Below are 23743 nucleotides of genomic sequence, written 5' to 3' on the forward strand. Positions count from 1 at the left end.
TTTAATAACTATGTGCAAAAGCTTTGGTTTTACTCTACTTTGGTGTTCTTCCTCAATATTTCACCCACTCCTTAAAACCTGTGCTTCCTGGCTTTTCTGGAGGCAAAGTCATTTATGACATCACTATAAGAAATCTGATGGCCAACTTTGTTGTTAATACTAATGACTGCCAGTCCACTCAGTCTTTCTTGTGCCATGGAAGATCTCAAGTAGGTCTTTTTTTTCTTTTTTTTTTTTTTATTGTTTTTGGGGGCCCCCTATTGGCTGCGGGGCCCTAAGCAGGTGCTTAGTTCGCTTATGCCTTGGGCCGGCTCTGCATAAGAGTATGGGTGTACTGTTCAAAGACAGACTTGAAAAACATGTGAACCTATGCTAAATTCTTAAATTTATCCCAAATTATCATCAGAATCAACAGTAAAAGTGAAAAGCTCTGTGAACTATTAGATAGTTCAGTCAAAAGCCACAAGTGTATTTCTTTGTAGTCAAATAATTGAAAATGTCTGCCTAGTAGGTACAAAGTAAGGCTTAAAACAGAAATTGCTAAGAAAAATATTTGGTTATGACATAAACATGCAGAAACACTGATATGGTTCTTTAGGGCTTGAGCGTCTGGACTTTCACTAGGGGTCACCAAAGCTTCACAGAGGGGTTTCAAGTTGTTCTTTATTTTAATATATATCTTTTAAATATACAGCAGCAGCAGCATTTCTTTAATATCTATGAAAGACACTAAATAAGATGTTTTTTTTAATTGTAGATTATGATTTAAGATATAAACTTACTATTTAAAAAAAATCTCACAGGATAAGGTCACAATGAAGACCTGAACACAGGCTGTATGCACAGAGCCTTCATGCTCTGCACAACAGCCTCGTCCTGCATTAGAAAATTTCACAGTAAAAAGCTAATAGAAGAATGGCCAAGTGTCAGGGAGAAGAAGATGTATGATTGTTAAAAAATAAAAAAAATACAGAGAATTGTATATAAAGTTCCCAGAAAAATCAGAAAAAAAAATAAAAATAAAAATAAAAAAAATCTCTTGCTCATTTTACACTTATTTCCTGCAGTTGCTGTGTTTGGGTTAATTGTACAGTTCATCAGTTGTTCTGTACAGTTACTGTTTTACATTACATATAATATGAAATATCAATAAAATATGTCACTTAGTCAGCGGTCGTCAGTTCACTCAATGAAAGGAAAGGTGTCCTAAAAGGAAAGGGCTGGGAACCACTGATTTATGGTGCCATGTAGAGGAAGGTAAAACAGAAAACAGTAGACAGTATTTTATTTTCATAGAGCATCTTTATATAGGGGTGACAGCAGGGCCATTTTCTTCTACATTTATTTTCTTGTTATTCTTCTTGTTCTTCTTTTTCTTCTTCTTTGTGTGCTTTTCTTGTGACTGCTTGTCATCCCACTCAGGGATCTCCTCGCTGCCTTTCTTCTTCTTCTTGTTTCCTCCTGGACCGTCCTCCTCTGTGGGTATCTGTCTCTTTCTGCAGTTTTTATTTGGTGTAACTGCATGGCTGCTGTTTCCATTCACCTGAGGCAGACAGTCCACTTTCACCCTGGAAAATAAAGAATGAAGGGGAACAACTTTAGAGACACCGAGCCTGCTACATACAGGTAGAAATAGTCACAGAGCAGCCACTTGGCTATTTGCACCCAGCCCCTACTTTAGAGCCACAAAGTGTATGTAGAAAGAAGGTTGTGGTGGATAAATAGGTTAAACATGGGAACCCCACTATGCAGGTGTAAATAGCAAATGTGGCTACTTACACCTGCATGTCAAGATAAACCATGCCTATATCTATACATGCAAATAGCATTGCTGGATACTGCCACTGGGCTGTTTTGTTTCTGTCATTCTAAGCTATATACACCTGTTGTAGTCACATTGACTATTCCACCCTGAGTGCAAATAGCATTATTGACTACTGACACAAAGGTATTTTGTCTCTTGCATACTAGGCTGTATCCACCTGGATGTAAATAGTCACAATAGCTATTCCACGCTGGGTGCACATAGCATTATTAGCTACTGAGACCTATGTGCTTGTCTCTGAATATAATTAGCTATTTACATCCCAGGTGCAAATAGCATGACTACTGACACATGGGTGCTTGTCTCTGCCAGGCTTGGATATATACAGCTGGGTGTAATATACACTTTAAAAAAAAAAAAGAAACGAACAATTTCCTTGTGATGGTGAAGAAAGGTCCATGAAAAAGTGATTGTTTGTTTGTCAGTAACTGATTTTCTCAAGTCTACCTCCATGCTTGTCACTGTGGCCCCTGAATCTTACAGGGTGGACCATATCATGACGCACCACGAGCAGCAATAAAGGCAGACGCACCTGACGCTGTCGTTGTCCCGCACCACGTACACGCTCTCTGTGTGCGGCAGGTAGCAGTCCTCTATGAACAGGCTGATGATGCTCCCGCGGCTTAAGTCAAACTTTTCTTCAATGACGCTCTCCAGATCCGCCACCACGCGACACGTGTTCAGGTCGACGAACAGCCAGCACATGCAGCAGTCTGCCACAGCCGGCGGCGGGTACTCAAAGTACAGGCGCACGCGGATAAAGTCTTTGCTGCGAGCATCCATGAGGGCGACCAAACCAAACCCCGACGCCAAAACTCACCGGTAGCGGGGACGGACCAAGATGGCGCTACGAACGCTCCCGACCTCGAGTGCAGCTATCAAACTGGATATTAGCATGTGAAGGCGGCTTTTGTACAGCCTACAACATACTTTTTTGGACACAGTATCGATTCGTCTTTGTTAATTAGCCGTTATTTTGAACTTTAAAGATAACTTCAACAAGTTGTGTCGAACTCCAGCGGGAAAAGAAAAAACGAGGTGGAAAAGTTGGAAGACGTTACCGCCGCCGGTGTGTCCAATTAACTCATTGATAACTGCCATGATTATTCTGCCCGTGAAGACACTCTGAGATTCTCTATGATGAGTGAGGAGGATTTCCCTTCTCTGCCCGTCACCCCCAGAAAAACCTCCGGCCAAGAGAGGTAAGCCTGAAACGGCTAACACTGACATTGTTGCCGCTCTGTCAAAGTTAATCGACGCCAGATCAGATGAGCTGAAAACTTTGGTCCAGAATAATTCTGCTCAAATCACAGGTTTTGAGGGGAAGAAATGGAGACCGTGTGCAAGCAAATGAGTGAAGTGAAGGGGAAAGTATCCATGCTGGAAACACGCATCACCGAGATGGAAAGATACTCGAGGAGGTGGGACCTTAAACTTCACGGTGTAACCGAGCAGGTGGGAGACCAAGATGTACGGAAGTGATCCGCATCTGTCAGGTGCTGTTGCCGTCGGATGCCGAGCGTCTCCCGGATGTGATAGACACGGTGCACCGCGCTGGAGTGAAGAAACCAAACGGCTCCAGAGGCATCATCCTGCAAATTTTCCTCCCGTATACACAGAGCTGCTGTCTGGGCTGCAGCTAAGAACTCATCCTACCTTCAAGACAACGGCCTGCGTTTTGCAGAGGATCTCTGCAAAGCCGACAGAGAGTCTAGGATGAAGCTGTGGCCACTCGTGAGCAAAGGTGGTCGTGCTTTCATTGATAAAAAAGAAATTCCTCTCCCAGTTTAAATTAAGGCGCATGACTGACTTAGCTTAAATTACCTGCACGATGTTGCCCTTTACAATAGTTCTATATGTTATAAGAGTCTGACGGCTGTGCCTAAGCTGCTTTTGCAGTTTTTTCTATACCTTCATAAGATGCTGTTCTCGTACCACTCCACCAAATAGTTTTAAAGGAAAATCTGCGTGGTTGTCATTTTCAAGTTCATCTCTTGATACAAGTTTGTCGTTATCTTTAGTTTCTCTCATTGCCAGGGGTTTAAGGGATAATTTGAAGCGAAAAGCTTTATTTTTATTTGTGAAACAATGCAAAACCGATTTATGTTTCTTTCAGTTGGGAAATGAGGTTTTTTATGCTGGGGTTTGTACTCTAAAAAATAATTTTACAGGGACTATATTACATACAGACTGTGATAAGAATGGACATTATATCTGTCAGGTTGTTGACACTTGTAGCACCAATCTAATAATTATTAATATTTACGGATATAACACAATCTCAGATAACAATACTCTGATTAATGATGTGGAATAAAGAATTCTCTACTGGCTGGCCAGATTTCCAAATGCTTGTCTACTTATAGGAGGAGACTTTAATATTACATTGGACAACACAATTGACAGATGGCCATCAAGACCCCCGACAAGAGCCAATACAAATTTAAATCTGCTAATGCAAAGGTTTGATTTAATAGATGTCTGGAGAGACAAATATCCATATGACAGAATCTTTACTTGGTCCAACAGATCAAGGTCTAAACAATATAGAATAAACTTTTGGTTAATCTCAAACACTCTTAAAGATTGTACAAATGTTAGCATTCTTCTCCCCGAGGCCCAGGCTGAAGGAGAATATGGCAGTAAATGGGAACTTCTTAAATTTGAAGTTGGAAAATTTTTTAGGAAATATTGTAGTGACCTGGCTAAAAATAAACGATGTGAGGAACAAAAAAATAATTTCCTCAATAACTGCCTTGTCCTCTTTGAGTCCTGATAAGATGTCCTCTGAAGAAAAAGAAACACTGTTGGAATATCAAAATAAACTAGACAAACTGTGTCAGTGTAAAGCTGAAGGGGCTTTTGTGAGGTCAAGGAGGCAATGGATGGAAAAAGGTGAACAGAATTCTGTGTATTTCTTTAGACTAGAAAAATCTCAATCCGAGAATAATACCATTCATCAACTTAAAATAGAGAACACAATATGTGATGATGCAATCCAGATAGCAAACTTTTGTTCCAGCTTTTATAAAAATCTATATAGTTCTCAATATTGTGATGATAGCACTGTCTCATTTTTGAATACTTTAACTGAAACTAACTCGATCAATTCTGCCGACCAAGAATTCTGTGATCGTCCAATCTCACTTAAAGAAATTGTAGATTCAATTAATAGTCTAAAAAGCAATAAATCTCCTGGAGTGGACGGCCTCACGTCCGAATTTTACAAATCGTTCTCAGAAGAACTGGCTCCCTTTTTATTAGAAGTATTTTATGAAAGTATTGACGAAGGAGTTCTCCCTCCAACTCTAACACAGGGCTTAATAACCCTTATTCCCAAACCCAAGAAAGACTTGTTACTTATTGATAATTGGCGCCCAATAAGTCTTCTAAATAATGACTATAAAATTTTGGCTATTACTTTTGCTAAGCGCATCAAAAATGTTCTGGATAATATTATAGATGAGACGCAGACTGGGTTTATGAGGAATAGGCGTATTTCCAATAATATTCGCCTTGTACTTGATATTTTAGATTACCCAGACCTGATTAATGATGAAAGTTTCATTCTCTTCCTGGACTTCTACAAAGCCTTTGACGCAGTTGAACACGAATTTATCTTTAAAACACTTAACAAATTTGGTTTTGGCAGCTTTTTCTGCAGAACAATTAAAACATTATACACAAATGGAAATAGCTCAATTAAATTGAAAAATGGAACATCCCCCAGATTTGAACTAAAACGTGGCATACGTCAAGGCTGCCCTATTAGTCCTTATTTATTCTTGCTTTCCACTCAATTATTAGCTAATCATATCAAAGCTAGTGGCTTGAAAGGTATGTCCGTTATAGACCGACAAATCATTATCAGCCAGCTAGCGGACGATACTACTCTTTTCTTAAAGGACGCCTCTCAAATTCCTCTTGCTCTTGATATAATTCGGGTCTTCTCTAAGGCTTCAGGTCTCCATTTGAATGTAAATAAATGTGAATTAATGGCAGTCAAGAAATGCGAATCACCCTCCATATGCAATATTCCGATTAAGGAGAGAGTGTCCTACCTGGGAATAGTTATAACAAAAAACCAGAAAGATAGATGTGACTTAAACTTTCTCCCGATTATAGAAAAAGCCAGAAAAAAACTTAATCAGTGGCTTCAAAGGGATCTATCCTTAAAGGGCAGAACGTTACTCTCTAAAGCAGAAGGTATATCAAGACTCACCTATGCTGCTATCGCCTTGGATGTTGATAAAAAAATAAGTAAAGAAATTGACCAATTGCTCTGCAACTTTATTTGGAAGAACAAAACACATTATATAAAAAAATCAGTCTTAATGAATAGCTATAATAGCGGTGGCCTCAACAATGATGATGCAATATTCACAAGAAATAATCAGATCAAAATTCGTCCAAGTTGCTCATTTTACACTTATTTCCTGCAGTTGCTGTGTTTGGGTTAATTGTACAGTTCATCAGTTGTTCTGTACAGTTACTGTTTTACATTACATATAATATGAAATATCAATAAAATATGTCACTTAGTCAGCGGTCGTCAGTTCACTCAATGAAAGGAAAGGTGTCCTAAAAGGAAAGGGCTGGGAACCACTGATTTATGGTGCCATGTAGAGGAAGGTAAAACAGAAAACAGTAGACAGTATTTTATTTTCATAGAGCATCTTTATATAGGGGTGACAGCAGGGCCATTTTCTTCTACATTTATTTTCTTGTTCTTCTTCTTGTTCTTCTTTTTCTTCTTCTTTGTGCGCTTTTCTTGTGACTGCTTGTCATCCCACTCAGGGATCTCCTCGCTGCCTTTCTTCTTCTTCTTGTTTCCTCCTGGACCGTCCTCCTCTGTGGGTATCTGTCTCTTTCTGCAGTTTTTATTTGGTGTAACTGCATGGCTGCTGTTTCCATTCACCTGAGGCAGACAGTCCACTTTCACCCTGGAAAATAAAGAATGAAGGGGAACAACTTTAGAGACACCGAGCCTGCTACATACAGGTAGAAATAGTCACAGAGCAGCCACTTGGCTATTTACACCCAGCCCCTACTTTAGAGCCACAAAGTGTATGTAGAAAGAAGGTTGTGGTGGATAAATAGGTTAAACATGGGAACCCCACTATGCAGGTGTAAATAGCAAATGTGGCTACTTACACCTGCATGTCAAGATAAACCATGCCTATATCTATACATGCAAATAGCATTGCTGGATACTGCCACTGGGCTGTTTTGTTTCTGTCATTCTAAGCTATATACACCTGTTGTAGTCACATTGACTATTCCACCCTGAGTGCAAGTAGCATTATTGACTACTGACACAAAGGTATTTTGTCTCTTGCATACTAGGCTGTATCCACCTGGATGTAAACAGTCACAATAGCTATTCCACGCTGGGTGCACATAGCATTATTAGCTACTGAGACCTATGTGCTTGTCTCTGAATATAATTAGCTATTTACATCCCAGGTGCAAATAGCATGACTACTGACACATGGGTGCTTGTCTCTGCCAGGCTTGGATATATACAGCTGGGTGTAATATACACTTTAAAAAAAAAAAAGAAACGAACAATTTCCTTGTGATGGTGAAGAAAGGTCCATGAAAAAGTGATTGTTTGTCAGTAACTGATTTTCTCAAGTCTACCTCCATGCTTGTCACTGTGGCCCCTGAATCTTACAGGGTGGACCATATCATGACTGACCACGAGCAGCAATAAAGGCAGACGCACCTGACGCTGTCGTTGTCCCGCACCACGTACACGCTCTCCGCGTGCGGCAGGTAGCAGTCCTCTATGAACAGGCTGATGATGCTCCCGCAGCTGAAGCCAAACTTTTCTTTAATAACGCTCTCCAGATCCGCCACCACGCGACACGTGTTCAGGTCCACGAGCAGCCAGCACGTGCAGCAGTCTGCCACAGCCGGCGGCGGGTAGTCAAAGTACAGGCGCACGCGGACAAAGTTGCTGCGAGCATCCATGGGGGCGAACAAACCAAACCCCGACGCCATAACTTACCGGTAGCAGGAAGAGTGTTTCCGGTCTTCTTCTTCTTCTTCTTCTTCTTCTTCTTCTTCTTCTTCTTCTGCTGCTTCTGCTGCTTCTGCTGCTTCTGCTGCTTCTGCTGCTGCTTCTGCTGCTTCTTCTGCTTCTTCTGCTTCTTCTGCTTCTTGGTGTTTTATGGCGGTTGGCAAACAACGTGATGGTGCATTACCGCCACCAACTGGTATGGAGTGTGGATGGGGAATCGAACTTAACTCTACTAGCCCCGAATAATAATAATAAAAAAAAACACTGAAAGTTAGACAATTAAATACCACAGTTATGTTCTCTTTATCAGGTTTGTTCGTCTAAGGTACTGTAACAGTGCTTTATAACATTTCTCACTTGAACTTCTCTGTAAATATCTCTTATGTCCAAATTCAACTTCATTTCTTTGAGGTTTGATATAAGTTCCCTTCTCTCAAAATCATATTTTGGACAATGAATTATAACATGTTGTATAGTTTCCTCTTGATCACAAAAGTCACAGTTTCCTGAATTATATGATGATGCAATATTCACAAGAAATAATCAGCTCAAAATTCGTCCAAGTTGCTCATTTTACACTTATTTCCTGCAGTTGCTGTGTTTGGGTTAATTGTACAGTTCATCAGTTGTTCTGTACAGTTACTGTTTTACATTACATATAATATGAAATATCAATAAAATATGTCACTTAGTCAGCGGTCGTCAGTTCACTCAATGAAAGAAAAGGTGTCCTAAAAGGAAAGGGCTGGGAACCACTGATTTATGGTGCCATGTAGAGGAAGGTAAAACAGAAAACAGTAGACAGTATTTTATTTTCATAGAGCATCTTTATAGAAAACATTTCTTCACATTTTCAAAAAAACATTTTTTTGTCTTTTCATTTGTTCTCTTTTTTTTAGTTATTTTTTTTGTTTGTTTTGTTTTTAAATCATTGTCCTTTTTTTTTTATTCTGCTCAAGTTGAACATTTTTTAACATCCATCTGTGTCAAAGGCTCTTGCTGAGTTGCTGGGGCTTGTAGAAGGTGTCCGATAGAAAACACGGGCATTCACAGCCGTTAATATAGTTATCAGAAATGGTGCTGACCAACACCGAGAAATAACAGTTCCCATTCATTCGGGAAAAGTTTTTAAGTTGTCAGTTGGGGGTGTTTCCCAGCTGCAACGAAAGCCCACATTCAGCCTCCAGTAGTCACATCCCTCCACTTCAGCAGCACTCCAGTTTTAGCCTGAAGGCACCTGTGTTAACAGCGCTTTTGCTTTTTTTTTTGTCGATATGCACTTCTGTTTCTTTTCTACATCCCGCAGATACTAAAGTCTAAACTCTAAACAGTCTGTCACACCTCTACATCTATCCAGGCTGCAGCACAACAAGCAGGTCCTACCTTCACACCCAGAAACAACACAAAGAGAAAAAGTACTCTAGAGTTTACAAAAACTGTAAAAATAAAAATAAAAAAAGACAGAAAAGATACAAGAGTTTCAACAACTAGTTTGCACATTGTTCTGCTTTGCAAATTGTACCACGGATTTTTGACTTGATAACCAGCTTTGATACAGCTCACAAAAAAAGCTTTAACACAAAGCTTTGAGCAAAAACTCAACCTAAACTCATGACCAGTGCAGGTCTACTTCTGGGCTTTTTTCATCTATTCATACTGTTGTGAAATGTTTTTCTGTGACCTTGGGTCTGAAATTCAGGCTGATTTGATCATTTCTGAATGTGTCAGTACAAAAAAACCCCAAAACAATCATTTGGCAAATGGCTCAGCTTAATCTACACCATAGGTAACAGCTCACTGACCTCTTCAGTTACAACTTTTCCTATTATCAGTTGTACATTGTGTGTTCATTGCCTTCAAAATCCTTCAAATAAGTCACTGAAACATCTTGAATCAAGTTACTTCACTCAGAAATCTGGGGTTGAGGACAAATAGAAAAAAAATTGAAAGTTTTGAGGACAGTCTAAAAATCTGTTACACATCGTACAGTGGAGAAGAAGAAAAGGCGTCAGACCCACACGCTGTGTGTCTTAATGTCTACTAACGAGCTACCTTGCATTATAAATATATAAAGTTTAAAAAAGTGCTTATTAAAAGAAACTATAGTGATGTGATAACTTCCAGCAGTGTCACCATTGTGTTTTGTTCTTGACCAGCATTAATACGAAATGTTAGGGAGAGAAACAACAGACCGAGCTGGAACAAAACAACAGGTAAAAATTAAAACAGGCCTAGTAATAATTGCACATAACCTTTGAGAGCCGAGATGTTTGATAGGACTTCACAACAGGAGAATCTGCAGAGGGGGTGAGGAGGGGTCTGTGGCACACTATGGTATAAATACATTAAATCTGAGAAAAAGAAAAGCACATTCATGAGGCACGGCTACAAAAACGACGGAGCTCTGTGTCCTTTAAAAGTGCCGCTCTCGTCCCGCTTCACCGTCTGCTGTTGAGATTTCTTCATCCTCGTGTCTCTGGGTCTCTCTGTACCGGCGGAAAGTTTTAGCTTCATGCCTCTCTGAGCACTTAGGCGATCATGTACTGAGTGATGGCTCTCAGAGCGTACAGCATCTCAGCCTGCAGCCGGGCCTCCATGATTAATAAATTCATGTGTATCTGAAGGAAAGAACACAAGAAATGTCTCACACAGAATGCAAGAAGAGGGTTGAGGGTTAAAGGGAAAGTGGGTTTGTATTAAGTACTTGTTGATGGTTAGTGTAGGAAACTAAGCGATGTACCGCTGTGGACAGGATCCGCAGCAAAACGTGTTTTAGCCAGCTAAAAAAGTCCTTATCATGGTGCCTGGGTAGCTCAGTTGGTAGAGCGTGTGCCCCATGCATGGAGGCTGTGAGTCCTGTGCAGCGGCTGTGGGTTCGACTCCCGACTGCGGCCGTTTGCTGCGTGTCATTCCCCCACGCTCTCTCTCCCCATTTCCTGTTATATCTTCAGCTGTCTTAAAAGCCCCCAAAAATATAAATTTTAAAAGTTCATATTAGTTTAAGTGTATGCTATATTTAGAATATTTTCACAACTTTACCTTGCCATCAGACAACCTTTTCTGGCGCAAAACTGACAATATATAAGACATATATCATTCTCTCTAAACCAACCAGACTCCGTAGGCAAAATTAGTAATTTTACCTTGCAGAACATGAGAGATGTTGGTCTGCAACCTTCTTGATCTGTTAGTTTGTTTGTGTTGTTGTGCAACTTCTGTGTTTTAAAAGGTTTGTTTGGATTCACAGAAATCGCACAATAACACAAACTAACCAATCAGTAGGCAGCAGTAAACCAGGAACTCCAATGTTCTGCATGGTAAAATTACTGTGTTTGCCAAAGGAGTTTTGTTAGTTTGGAAAGAGCAACATTCGGCCTATATAATGGTAGTTTCCCTTCTGAAAAGGCTGTTTGACAGTAAAGTAAAGCAGTGAAAATATTCTAAATATAGTGTACAATTAAACTAATATTTATTATTTTTTAGGTGGGTCTTTTTTTAAGTGACCAAAACACATTTTGCTGCTGAACCTGTCCATAGCAGCATATTGCTCAACTCCAATCTAGGGGCATGTCAACTACCATCTACTGTAGGTAATACACCGACTGTGAATTAGTGTCTTATACAACCACAACCAGTGGAAAGTTCACTGGGAAGGTCTTCTTACCCGTTCTGATGTTTTAAGTGGAGTCCAACTCAACGGACACACTGGAGTTTTGGTAGCATCCGGAAAACAGGCCACCGCCTTGATATACAACTTCAAGTCCCTCTCTAGCAACTGGTTCACTTCTCCATAATCATAATCATCATACCTGTAAACACAAACAAACATACTTATCTACTGACCACAAACAAAAGTAAAGTTTCTGTGTGAATAAGAAAAAAAAGGACAGCCACTCACCGTATTCCTAACACACAATGGATGTAATTCCAGATCGCCCTCTTCAGGTCGGGGCTGTGCAAAGAGGGAAGCGTGGTCACACTCCTGAATCGGTCATCCAAGAGGTGCCCGATGTCCGAATACAACCTGTTGACTAAGGAGAAGCCATGGTCCTCCCATGAATAGTCCTGCAGAGAAAATATGATAGAGCCTTTAAAGTCAGCGTCACAAGGTACTGACACGCAGTTCATCTTAAACCCACAAAATCAACTCAAATAAAAAAGTTACAACTGTTTGTGATGAGTTCAGCCACAGAATTTCTTTGTATTATTTGAATGTTGAAAGTCTGAACAAAGTGGCAGAATTTTGTACATCAGAAATGTTTTTCTGCTTTCCAATCATCTCCATTATTTTGGAACTTTATCTTGCAACCTCTTGTAGGCTTTCTGAGGGAAGCACTTAAGTGAAGTACATCGTTTTAATGACCCACCAGAAACATGTTTTTTTTTACTCTGCATTTGTATGATACTGTAGACGCAGAGTAATCCTATATGCACAAATCTCGCCAAAAGTGAAAAAGTCAACCTCCAAACTCATTGTGTTCTACACATTTATGGGTGTAACATGAAATAAATACATGTTAAACCAAACTTCATTAAACACACTACAAGAAATTTTAACTGGCTGTGAAACAGTCTCAGAAGCAGGTTGAGTATTATACTGACTGTGATGTGGTTTGTAAATTAGGTCTACAACTCATGATTATTTCCTTTTTCCCCATTCACTCATCTGTCTGTTTTCTTTTTTCCAAACAACTGTTCCTCACCTGAACTCTAAATACTTGAAAGTGGTCCTCTTCCCTACGAGCGAACTCCTGATAGCAGAAGTCAGGGTCTGTGATGAATCGCATTGGGTCTGCGAAGAAAATCATCTCCTCCTCTTCTTCCATATCTAAAAAAAGACACGATGAAAGTAAAGGAGGCAGAGAAAGTGCGTCAATACGCATGGCTGATGAGTGACAATTGCTCAAGTTTCACAGCATGTGACCTAAATTCAGCGCTTGAGATAACCATCAGAAGCGCGTGGGAACATCTCAGCCGTTTGTTTTTGCGTATCAAGTGCATTACCTGTTTGCTGAAGTGTTTGGGTCTGCAGCAGACGCTCTTCTCTCTTCTCACGCTCCTCCTGGGACTTCTGGATCCGCTCCTTTAGACACACCAGGTCACAGCTGGAGTCCAGAGACTGTTGATAGAGAAAGTACTGATGAAGTATCTCACAAAAACAGACACAACCTACTGCTGCTGTGACCAGAAATAATCAGATCATACGTTTGATGTCTGAACATTAATGTATCTCCCACTTTCATCTCAATTTACTCAAAGAGCCATTTTAAATCAAAGTGATGTTTTTACCAGTAAGCGTTTAATGCAGAGAAACTTCTTTGGACTAACTGAACCATCTGTTTGTTGCTATGAACTATGGTTAAATCTTTCATGTAAGAGATTGGGTATGCTTTATCTACATAAAAGTCACATTCTCAAGCAAAAATAAATTGATGCTCAAGAATGCTAAACATTCTCTGTTTCTGTCTTCTCAAATGTCAGGATTTTCTGCTTTTTCCTTTTTTATTTGATTGTAAATTCAGTATCTTTGGCTTTTGAACTGCTGGTTGGACAAAACGTGGATTTGACCATATTTTTTTCCACTATTTTATATAGACAAAAAAATGTCTTAATTGAAACAATTCTACAAATTAAGCAATAATGAAACTGCAGCCTTTCTTTGGAGAATCTTTGTAATTACAAACGGCTATTTTAGTTATTCATGAATGTCTTTATCTAAAATGAAGAAAAGGAAAAAAGAGCTATAAATGTTGTAAAATAGTATTACAATAAACATTAGCCATCATATGCGTTCCTACAGCATATTGTACATATATGGTTTTGAAAAAAACAAAGCAAATGCACATTGAATGTTTCTTAGCATTAAAAATGTGTGAAAGGCAAAATGAGAGGAGTATCATGGTAAAACACCGTATTTTACTCTGCAGTTCTGCAAAATAAAACAGTGACAACAAAATAAAAATGATTGAATGACGAAAAAATGATTTTTACCCGTCTTCGTGTTATGTGTTCGGAGGGAGTGGCGAGCGACTGAGGCACGTTGGTGTTGCCGTTGGCAGCATCGAAGGGGCAGAAGGTCGGCGGGGTACCGTTAGGAGATTTGGAGAGTGGGACAAAGTCTGAGTCTGTGTCGCATCCAAACACAAAGCTGCAGAGGGAGTGGCAGTGGGCCAGGATCACCACGGCCTGCACCAGCTCAGCCAGCGACCAACACTGCTCACCCGACTTTAGCAGCGACTGGAAGAAACAGGGACAAGAGCTCAGGGTCAATAAACTATCTATAATTTTAAGGCTTTCTTTATACTTGTTTATATTCATACTGAGCACTCTAAAAAGATAAATAATTCTGTATTTCTCTGTTATAAGAAATAATCATTTAATCCTGTGTTTATGTACATTTTGTTATGTGTGGCTTGTCTGTGTTTTCCTTCACTGTACCTGGATGTGTGAGCAGGCAGTGAGCCAGGGTTGGTGGGCCAGCACCTTGTTGATGTGGTCAAGGAGACGAAGGCGAGGGGGCGCCGCCTCCAAACCCTGCAACCACAGCGGGTCCCCACCCACTCTCAAAAACTGGGCTGAGTGCAGGTACACCAGGTAGTTGCAGTGATGTCGTGCTGCAGCCTGGAAATCATGAGAAGAGGATGTTGAGCGGAGAGGTTTGAGAAGAAATCACAAACTCAGACTTTAGAGTTTGTTAGAATTAAAATTTAAATAATACTATTAGGATGCTTGAATGGCAAAGAACAGCTAACTACATCTCTGTTCAGCTACATGTACAATAGGATGACGATTGGTGAGGTCCTGGGTGTGCACAAACAAGAACAGCCTGGTAACTGACCATGATGGCAATGTAATGGCGGTATGGCAGCGGCAGGGGGCCGTCCATGTGCAGGATGTAGTGCTGTGTGCGCAGGAAGCTCTCCAAGTACTGAGGGTGAGAGGCCATCTGCTGGGACACAGCGTCCACGCTCCCCGTACTAACCAGAGCCTTCATGAACAGCAGCGACACGCGTTTCTTCTCACCGTTCACCATCACCTACAGACAAAGAGAGGGAGAAGGTTGGACCCTGACAGGAAACGCAAAAACACTGAGCTGTTTGTAATTGTAGTACAAGCTGAAGATGACTGTTCATTGGGTTCATGTGTATGATGGTGAGGCAACAGCCACTAGAGACAAAACACTGAGCTGAAAGGTCAATTGATTTGTCAGCTATTTGAATATGAAGGTTTCCTGCTTTTCTTTATATCACATCACTGTAAACTGAATATCTGTGGGTTTTAGATTGTTGGTTTGATAAAACAAGCTGTCTGAAGACGTCACACTAAAGGCTGTGGGTTTTTTTTTTGACATCTTACAGACACCGAGATGAATCAGTCAATAGAGAAAGTAGCCAACAGATTAATCGATAAAGGAAATAAACGTTAGCTGCAGCTCTAGCAGCCCTTTCCTTTAAAGTGCCAGTGATAGTGATAAATAGAAAGCTAGTAACACATAGTGTCCTTTGGGGGAATTATTGGAACTCATTTTGTAGCCAAAGTAGGCAGGCTCAAGATAAGGCTGGACTTCAGAGTCCACACCATGTGATGGGTCAGACTGTGGACTGGAGTCATGTTCCACACCTTAAATCAGCCGAAGGGAGGCAGTCTTGGAAGAACAGCAGCTGTGATGCTGCGATACCGGCGCCACTGGCAAGTGAGCGCATTCCTTACATTATTCTTTCTCCAAATAAACCAAGCAAACAACGGCGCTCAGCTGGGATTTCAACAACAACAACAACACAGACAACTAATACTGGCTGCAACACTGGCTGATGCTTTATGTGTTTCCATTACATTATTATTAAAAGAAGATGAAGCACCGTGGATTAGCAGGTATCCACTTCTGTGAACTGAAAGTGGATGCAGTGAAGCAAAACAATAAACAGCTGAAACCAGGAAAAAAAAAAACACCCAGGTTTGTCCTTTAAAAGGGGGATTTACACACTGGGAGGAAGCACAGATGAAGGAACTAATGTGAAAGTTGGGTTTAGGAGGCCTTGAAGAGGGAAGCTGTGCAGCAGCAAAGAAGTGGATGAGACCAAACACACAAACATAGCAGTGACTGTGCTGAGGAGCCCGAGGCCAAGAGAAACAGACCCATGTGGAGAGGGAAGCTGGCCTGCCCTCATAGGCACATTTATTACCTCTCTCTCGCCAACATACAATGGCCTCTAGGAAAAGGTGTTGGGGGGCTCAGCGTCAGGGAGAGGACTGAGTTCCCCTGTATGTGAAACCTGAGTGCACAGGGCTGATCAAAGCCAAATGCTTCACTGCAGACTAAACTGTATGAATGTTGGCAGAGAGTTCTGCTTTTCACAGCACAAACTGCTCTCTAGGATTATTACTGTCCTGTCACATCACAGACACCTCAACTTATGTCACAGGTAGTCATAACGATGGTGAGTAGTGGGGCTTGTTACTTAATTTTAGCCCCGTACAGCTCTTTGGTATTCAGCACCATGTTTATCTGGCTGGTAGCTCCATGTGGTATTTCACTTGTCCCCGCAGTGGATGAGGGCTTCGTCCTGATCCTGTGAGAGGCTCCACCTCTTGACCTATATACAGTCTATGCTCAGATCTTAAAAGACATGTTAACATACTACATGTTAAACAAATCACCCTCTATCCGTTGTTTATATTAGCTTAATCTCACAGTTTATACAAAGCAAGAGAGGAAAAATCTAAAAGGAAGAGGAGGATTAAAAAAGCTGCGACCGAACAAGGGGAACTGGCTCCAAATGAACATCGGATACAGACCCACTATCATCTGTCAATGAACATGGGAAATAGGTTGGAGGGTATGTATAGCATACAGGTGCCTGCCAATCAAAGACCTATTAACAAGAGCACATTCAAACAAGTATCACTCTGCAAACACAAGAGCACCTGATTAGTATTCTGAGCTGCAGAATCTAGGTTACTGCTCCATCAAGCACTGACTGGCTCGGCCAGTAAAAGAAATGGGCATTTCTAAGGCCTACAACATACACAAAACATGCAACTTGCTAAGGACTTATCATGCAGGGACAACACACAGCACGGCTGCACAATTTAATTGAAATATTATCAAAATCGCAATATGGCCAAGTGCAATGGTCAAATTGCAGAAGCTGCAATTTATTGATAAATGAAAAATGTGTGACAAAACAGCATTATCATGAAGGACTGTTTGTGAGACAGTAGACACACCCCCAGCCTTTCAGAGAAAACTTCTTATTTTTTCACAATTTTGAATCCTACTTTAGATATCTGGCAATTTTTTAATTACTGAAATTTGGGTGCATAGTTAATAAATTTTTCTGTTGTGTGACATCACTGTCGGGCAGAAACCTCGTATGTCCAAAACTGTTACTTTTCAGGAAATGGGCGAAAAAAACAATTTTTAAACTAACTGAATGCTGCTTAGTTAAAATTGATAGCTCTTTTTAAATACTTTTCAAGGCTAAATCACTGTAAAATGAACAAATAGGCATAAAGGGTGACCAATAGCATTGATTTATTTATGTTAAAGAATAATATATTAAAATACAAGGTGAAAATTCAAATCATGATGCAAAAATGATCATTCCAAATAACTGTGATTCATGAATCATATCACAATTGCAATATCAAAATATGATTTTTTTTTCAACATTAATGGATTATACTTCCATCTCATCATGAACGATCAACTATTCAAAAACTGCTCTCAAACATGTCGGTGGCATAGTAGTTCACCAATTTCTTGTGAATTATCAGACGCTACGTGCATCAACAATATCAGCTGGCCGATATATCTGGCTCTGGTATTAACATGCTTTTCTGTTTTTTTACAGAATGAAACCGTTTCAGAGACACTGCAGAGCATACAATATGAACCCAAAACAATAAAGGTAATTAGCTTTCAGATTTCAGAGCTCTAAAAAACTTGAAAAAAACTTGAAAGACCTTACTACTAAAATCCCACTGAGGTATATTACCTCATCAAAGTGTGACATCATGCACAACCAGATGACACAAAGAATCCTGCTGAAGTGTCCCTAAGCAAGGCACAGACTTTCACTTGCTCTGTAGGGCTGTGCTGCAATTTTGTCCAGTGAGTGAAGGAAACATTATCTGCTGATCATTTTCACGATTAATCTTAATTGTTTTATCCATAAAGTGTCAAAGAAAAACCTGTAAGAAATGCTCATCACAATGTCCTAGAAGCCAAAGCAACGTCTTCAAATTGCTTCTTTTTTCCTTTTTCTTTTTTTACAAAGACTCTTCATTTACTATATTAAATGACAAACAAAAGCAGAAAGTACTTACATTTAAGAAGCTGGGACCAGCAAATTTGACAGTTTTGCTTGAAAAAAGACTAAAAATATTAAATAAACAAAAGGTTAACATTGTTGTTAGACCAGTTAGAGCTGAAATGACAGGCTTGTGTATCGTACGAGGAACCCTGCGCCCACACAGGGCACTGTCTGTGACTCGACTGCCTACACTGGACTTTAATGGGCTGCACAGCTAGGTGATAAACCCACTGCTTTCTCACCAAGATACATGCACAACCAGCAGAAGTGAAAATGCACATCAAATCTCTACAAGCTGGTGACCATTTAACTGGTCATTTATTTAGTCTTCAGCCACTGTCAAATCTACAGCTGTGACAAGAGCAGTAAAATAACACTTACTGTTACACAGACTGAGGAGACGGGTTTTGCCATCACTGGCATCACGGAACAAAAAGACAAATTGGTGTTTTGTGAAATCTCATAAACATGTCTGGACAAATACGACTGACAAAGTCAAATTGAAACAGGAACTACAGATGATGTGAGCAGTCAACACAGCAGGAAATGACACATCCTATGGCTTTAACTGTCTGCTGACACCGTAACACAAAAGCAAAATTAAAACTCAGCTAAATATGCAGCTCAAGACAATATACAGTATGTTTAATGTCATTTTTAAAAAACTCCTAGATTTTGAAACTAATGTCCATCTTATAGGCCATCTCTTTCTTTTTTCCTGGTTGCCAGATCAAGTAATTTATATTTCAGCAAGTAAGTGATCTGTCCCACATTATTTAAAGAAACATTTTCATCAGAACTAATCAATACTTGTGATTTATACACTAGGAGAAGACGTTTTAGACATCTTTTGTCAAAGCTGTGTCCAGACACCCATCCAAATGGCGTTATCTTTATTGCTTGAAAACAAGCCACAGAGGCTGTACACAGCAGTACTTTTGATAAGGCGATACCCTCTTTATTGTCCACCCACATGAAAAAAAACTGCATAAGAAAAAAATCTGGCGTGTGTGGGTGGATATATAAAAGAAAAAGGAACAAATCATCATTTCAAGGCGACTGCGTACGGTATTACAAAGCATATTTTGGTTTCACATGGATGCAAACAGTCTGATACAGCACAAGCAGCACATAAAGGCTTTGTGCAAACAGACCCATTAATTCTGCTTACAGTACGCCCAGCAGCAACTGATTTTGAAACAAAGCCATTTCTTCCTAGTCAAAAACAAAGCTCGGGGGTGACAAAAGCGAGGCGGCGATGTTGATATTAGAGTGCTGCTGTATTCAAATCACAAGATGAATTCAAACTTGTGGCCTGGAAGCAAAAAGATAGGGCAGAAACAAGCCACACAGGGCCTGTTCAGGGCAAAAAATTCACAGGTGCGGATCATTTGACATTCAAAAAAAAAAAAAACCCTGGAGAGGTCATTTGTTTATTGATCAGAGAGGAGCAAGAGGCAGAGATGAAATGAAAAACAGGGGTGACGTCACTGAGGGGAGGAAAGGTAAATGGAGACAAAGACAGGCTTTGATAGCAGGCTGACAAACAAAACAGCAGCACAGTACATGCAGGGATACGAAGGAGAGGGCAGGACAAAGATGACACACAAAGAAGAGGAAAAATAATGCCAGCAGTCTTCCAAGGGTAAATGTGTCAGCTTGAGATGAGACGTGTATGTGCGCATGTAGTGTCTGTGTGCTGCTGGTGGGCTGCAGGACGGGGGGTGCTGCAGATACAGGAGGAGGACATTCAATCTGCATTCCGATTGAGCCTGGAGGGGGCCCGTCCTTATCATGCGCTAGCGTCCTGGGGGGCAATAACTCCTTGACCCCCCCCCCCCCCCCAATCACCGGAAACACAAGCAGCCAGGGACAATTTTGGCTCTGCAACCTGAACTCGGGGAGTAGCGCAAAACAAACCAGCTGCAGCCCAAAGATGTTTGCAGAGAGGGGAGGAGAGGGGAGGAAAAAGGAGCTGCTGGATAGGACAGCACATACAACACAACCAAGACAAACAAAACATTGTGCTGCAGCATGAAAAAAAAAAAAAGCAGAAAGCAGAGCCCATGTAGACCAGATGAGTGATTGGACCTGTCAGAAAACACGGCAGGCAGGTAGAGCGATGGTGTTACAAAAGACTTTCACTGATAACAGGGTAATTCAGCACTCGTCCCATTCACAAACAAGTCAGGGGCGTGTAGATGATCATATCAGAGTCAGTTAAATGTCTGCCAAACGTTTGTTTATTTGAGCAGACAGCTTTAGGGTCCAAGTGCTTTAAGCAGATGTAAACTCACAGTGTTATTTTCAATCGCAAGAACATTTGTCTCCAAACAAATACTGATTATTTGTCCACAATTAAGTAGTGAAATGGCAAGTAAAATTTGCCTTCTGAATGACAATGAATAGAAATAGCAAACAGTGAGGAGAGGGGCAGTGAAAAGTAGCACAACATGGGACTAGAAACCACAGTAGAGGGCTTTTGAATCCCTTGCTGCTCACATTCCTCCCTGTTTTGCTCCATTTCTGGACTATAATCTGCAGCAAACATGTCTCTTTGGACTGCACTTGAGACAGCGCCCCCCTTCTGTTGCAAAATGGAAAAGCAGCGACAGAGGAGAAAAACAACTTTGATTGGCAGTCCAGTTCAGCCAGCAAAAAACAGCACAATAAAAAGTCGCCAACATTGAAAGGGACCGCAAAGGAGGAAAAGTGAACTAATCCTCGTCTGTCCTCGTGGATTAAAGGCATTTAAACTGCTGTGTTCTTTATGAGACGTCCTTATGTCTTATTTATGGCCAATAAATGGCACTGCATTACTTCACAGCCACCTAACTGACAGACACTTTTCTCCCAAATCCTCAGATGATGTCATCGTCACCTCCAGCTTTCTCCTCATACTGCACGCACTCAACCGTTATTGCATTCAACCGTTAACAGTTTGATAAATATGCGTTAAAGTTACCGATAAATATGACCATATATATGTTTTTTTAAAAGGCACTTAAATCATCCCCGGTGAACCAAAACAGACAGAGTCGCCTCTTCACTGTATGTAGGTTTAATCACAGTTTTGTTTAAATTCATATTTAACGTTAGCTAATGTAAGTTAACAAACCGTTAATGTTAGCTTTAAAAAAAAAAAAAAGAGGCGAAATAGTGCGAGCTTTACGTGACATTTTAAGAACAGGGGATGGACACTAGAAAATGCTTCGTGATGGTGAGTAATTCATGGAAATTAATTTAATGAAAACCCGCTGTATTGTCTTTTCAGTTGTGATTTAGCTAACTGAATGATGTTTGCTCGATAAACCGTTAGCTGAGTTAGCTAATGTTAGCTCGCGTACATCAGAAGTTTGATAAGCTCGTAAGCTAACTTACAGCCGCTGTAACGTTACTAGCTGACACTGTGTTAAAAAGTTTATAGAGAGAGACAGTTAACTCTAACCTTTATCTTACAAGTCTGCTTCTAGCAGCCCAAACAGGTCATTTAAAGGTAAAACAGCCAGAGCAAGAGACGAGCTTTTTTTATTTAACCGCTCGCTAAAGCTATAAAGTAATTCCTTCGGCAAATGAATGAACGTTACTCGGGCTAACGTTAGCCGCTAGCTTTATTTGTGAGAAAACTAACTATTTCCAACACATTCGTTATTGTCAGCTTTAACCTACCTGTTTCTGGACTCGCTGGCACTGGGTTCTCAGGGGGTACTCCATTTTATTCGTACAGATGATCATTTTCCAAAAAAAGTGCTGCTACTGCATGGATGCGGCTGTGTGTATTTTTTTTTTTTTTTTTTTTTTTTGGTTCTCTCCAAGCTAGCGAACAAAGGCAGAGAGAGCCTGCCGCCGGCTGCAGTCAGTCAGTCACTCAGCCTGTGTGTAGCTGAAGACTGGACTGAGAGAGAGAAAACCTTCCCAGAGCCTAGCTGACAGCTCCAGTAACAGTGTGCCCAATCAAAGCACGGGAGGCGGAGCTCAGCTGGCTCACAGGGTTATATCCAAATGCTAATGAACATCTGCAAACAACAGCGCAGAGAGGCAAGAGGAACAGGCCAGGGCAGAGGCAGGGTCAGACTACCAACTTCTTTACAATTACTGGGACGGAACATTAGTCAGGAATCACCCGTTTCTGTTTTTTTGCCTGCCCTGTTTTATGCTAGCTTTGTTGTTTTAGCTTCAACTGGCTACACTGTCTACTTAAATCAGGGAGATGTAGCGTCAGACAACCTTAAAGGGGTAGTTCACTCAAAAATGAAAATTCACTCATTATCTACTCACCCTTGTGCCGATTGAAGCCTAGGTTTAGTTTTTGAAGTTGAAGCTGAAGTTTAACAAGAAAACAACATTGCAGTTCACACCACATACACCCAGTTCAGATGATGTGCATGTGAACGTGGCTCCAGGCTAACAGTGAAGATTTTGGTTAAAAACATGGTGTAAATGATGTCTTTCAATTCAACTTGGCATGTGGAGACTTTACGAAACTTGAATCACACCAGACAAGCAGAACTGAGGCATTTTCTGGTCTTTTTTTTCTTTTTTTTTACGTTTGAAAACTTGTCATCATTTACTTTTATTGTCTGAGAGATTCTGCAATGCTGTTTTCCTGTGAAACTCCAGCAGAGTTTTGTGGACTAAAAAACTAAACTGACCATCAATCAGCATGAGACTGAGTAGATAATGACTGAATTTTCATTTTTGGTTCACCCCAAAATAAAATTTAAAAAAAACAGTAGTCCAACAAAACTGTGGAGCCGTTTATCCATCGACATTGTTTTGGTGAGAGTTTGGCGAGTTTTTGGAGATATTGGCCGTAGAGATGTCCGCCTTCTCTCCAATATAATGGCACTAATGATGCTCAAAGCGGCAAAAAATACATTTGAAAAAGTCAACACACAGCCCTTTTTTGTGAGCAGTTTAATGAAGGAACCAGCTGCTCTTTGGTGTGTTCATGGACTTTTAAATTGTAATGTGGAAACAACATGAATGCAGCATCAGTACAATCCTTTAAACCACTAAAATACTGCTTTTGGGGTTAATGCTAATAAATAACTTTTCTAATTGATCTAGATCTCCATATGTAGACAGCAACTAATGATTACAACCTAATACCATTTTACAAATTCTGTGTGAGTGAAAATGAACATGAACAGTTATCAATCAAACATTTGCTCTTTCTGCATGTACAGCGTCAATAGACAACAAATCGGCAAGTCGTGTAACAAAATTTTCTCAAATTTTCCAAGTTGTTCTGCTATGTAGGGGTGAACACATGATTTTTCACAGTCGTGAAAGCTTGGCAATTCACACTAAAACCTTCTAGATGGATAAATAGCACTACAGATAAGAGGGAAATATAAATATTTGATTTTGGGGTGAATTGTCCTTTTAACATTCTGGATTTTAAAAAGCCAATTTCCAGGCATTACATAGCAAAGTAATCCAGATAAATGTGTAATCCTGCTTGGTGGGACAGAAGCAGATTTGTAGGTTTAGAGATATGATTCTGCACGCCAGTGTTTTTTGTCTGAAACAGATTTGTAAGGTTTTGTAAGGGAAATCATAAGGAGACACCTC

The 23743-nt window shown here is 40.4% G+C and overlaps 3 protein-coding genes across 3 annotated transcripts; all 3 read right to left on the reverse strand.

The window, feature by feature from the left end:
* Positions 1–1015: 1015 nt before the first annotated feature.
* Positions 1016–2649, reverse strand: LOC146326656 (coilin-like). The gene is made up of 2 exons (XM_084718387.1): positions 2358–2649; positions 1016–1568 (listed from the first exon to the last, which is right to left on the reverse strand). Exons 1-2 carry the CDS (start codon positions 2606–2608, stop codon positions 1304–1306), a joined length of 516 nt encoding a protein of 171 aa, XP_084574513.1. The 5' UTR covers positions 2609–2649; the 3' UTR covers positions 1016–1303.
* A 3618-nt stretch (positions 2650–6267) lies between these two features.
* Positions 6268–7857, reverse strand: LOC146326657 (coilin-like). Its single transcript, XM_084718388.1, has 2 exons — positions 7554–7857; positions 6268–6768 (listed from the first exon to the last, which is right to left on the reverse strand). Exons 1-2 carry the CDS (start codon positions 7829–7831, stop codon positions 6504–6506), a joined length of 543 nt encoding a protein of 180 aa, XP_084574514.1. The 5' UTR covers positions 7832–7857; the 3' UTR covers positions 6268–6503.
* Positions 7858–8657: 800 nt separating this feature from the next.
* Positions 8658–22073, reverse strand: sesn4 (sestrin 4). The gene is made up of 9 exons (XM_084718963.1): positions 21836–22073; positions 14689–14886; positions 14289–14471; positions 13842–14087; positions 12855–12969; positions 12554–12678; positions 11749–11915; positions 11515–11659; positions 8658–10468 (listed from the first exon to the last, which is right to left on the reverse strand). Exons 1-9 carry the CDS (start codon positions 21899–21901, stop codon positions 10379–10381), a joined length of 1335 nt encoding a protein of 444 aa, XP_084575089.1. The 5' UTR covers positions 21902–22073; the 3' UTR covers positions 8658–10378.
* Between the last annotated feature and the right edge of the window lie 1670 nt (positions 22074–23743).

This window comes from Lutjanus erythropterus, chromosome 5, assembly GCF_056507025.1.
Source record: "Lutjanus erythropterus isolate fLutEry1 chromosome 5, fLutEry1.hap2, whole genome shotgun sequence".
In the NCBI taxonomy this organism is placed as follows: Eukaryota; Metazoa; Chordata; class Actinopteri; order Lutjaniformes; family Lutjanidae; genus Lutjanus; species Lutjanus erythropterus.

What these genes read in the sequence shown, in the direction of transcription:
- sesn4 (XM_084718963.1), bottom strand. Translation starts at nt 21,901, where the DNA reads ATGATCATCTGTACGAATAAAATGGAGTACCCCCTGAGAACCCAGTGC. An exon ending in GCCAGCGAGTCCAGAAACAG is followed by an intron (nt 14,887 to 21,835) that starts GTAGGTTAAAGC and finishes CTTTGTCTGTAG; the next exon opens with GTGATGGTGAACGGTGAGAA. An exon ending in TTCAAGTATTTAGAGTTCAG is followed by an intron (nt 11,916 to 12,553) that starts GTGAGGAACAGT and finishes TTTTCTCTGCAG; the next exon opens with GACTATTCATGGGAGGACCA.
- LOC146326657 (XM_084718388.1), bottom strand. Translation starts at nt 7,831, where the DNA reads ATGGCGTCGGGGTTTGGTTTGTTCGCCCCCATGGATGCTCGCAGCAAC. An exon ending in CGGGACAACGACAGCGTCAG is followed by an intron (nt 6,769 to 7,553) that starts GTGCGTCTGCCT and finishes TTTATTTTCCAG; the next exon opens with GGTGAAAGTGGACTGTCTGC.
- LOC146326656 (XM_084718387.1), bottom strand. Translation starts at nt 2,608, where the DNA reads ATGGATGCTCGCAGCAAAGACTTTATCCGCGTGCGCCTGTACTTTGAG. An exon ending in CGGGACAACGACAGCGTCAG is followed by an intron (nt 1,569 to 2,357) that starts GTGCGTCTGCCT and finishes TTTATTTTCCAG; the next exon opens with GGTGAAAGTGGACTGTCTGC.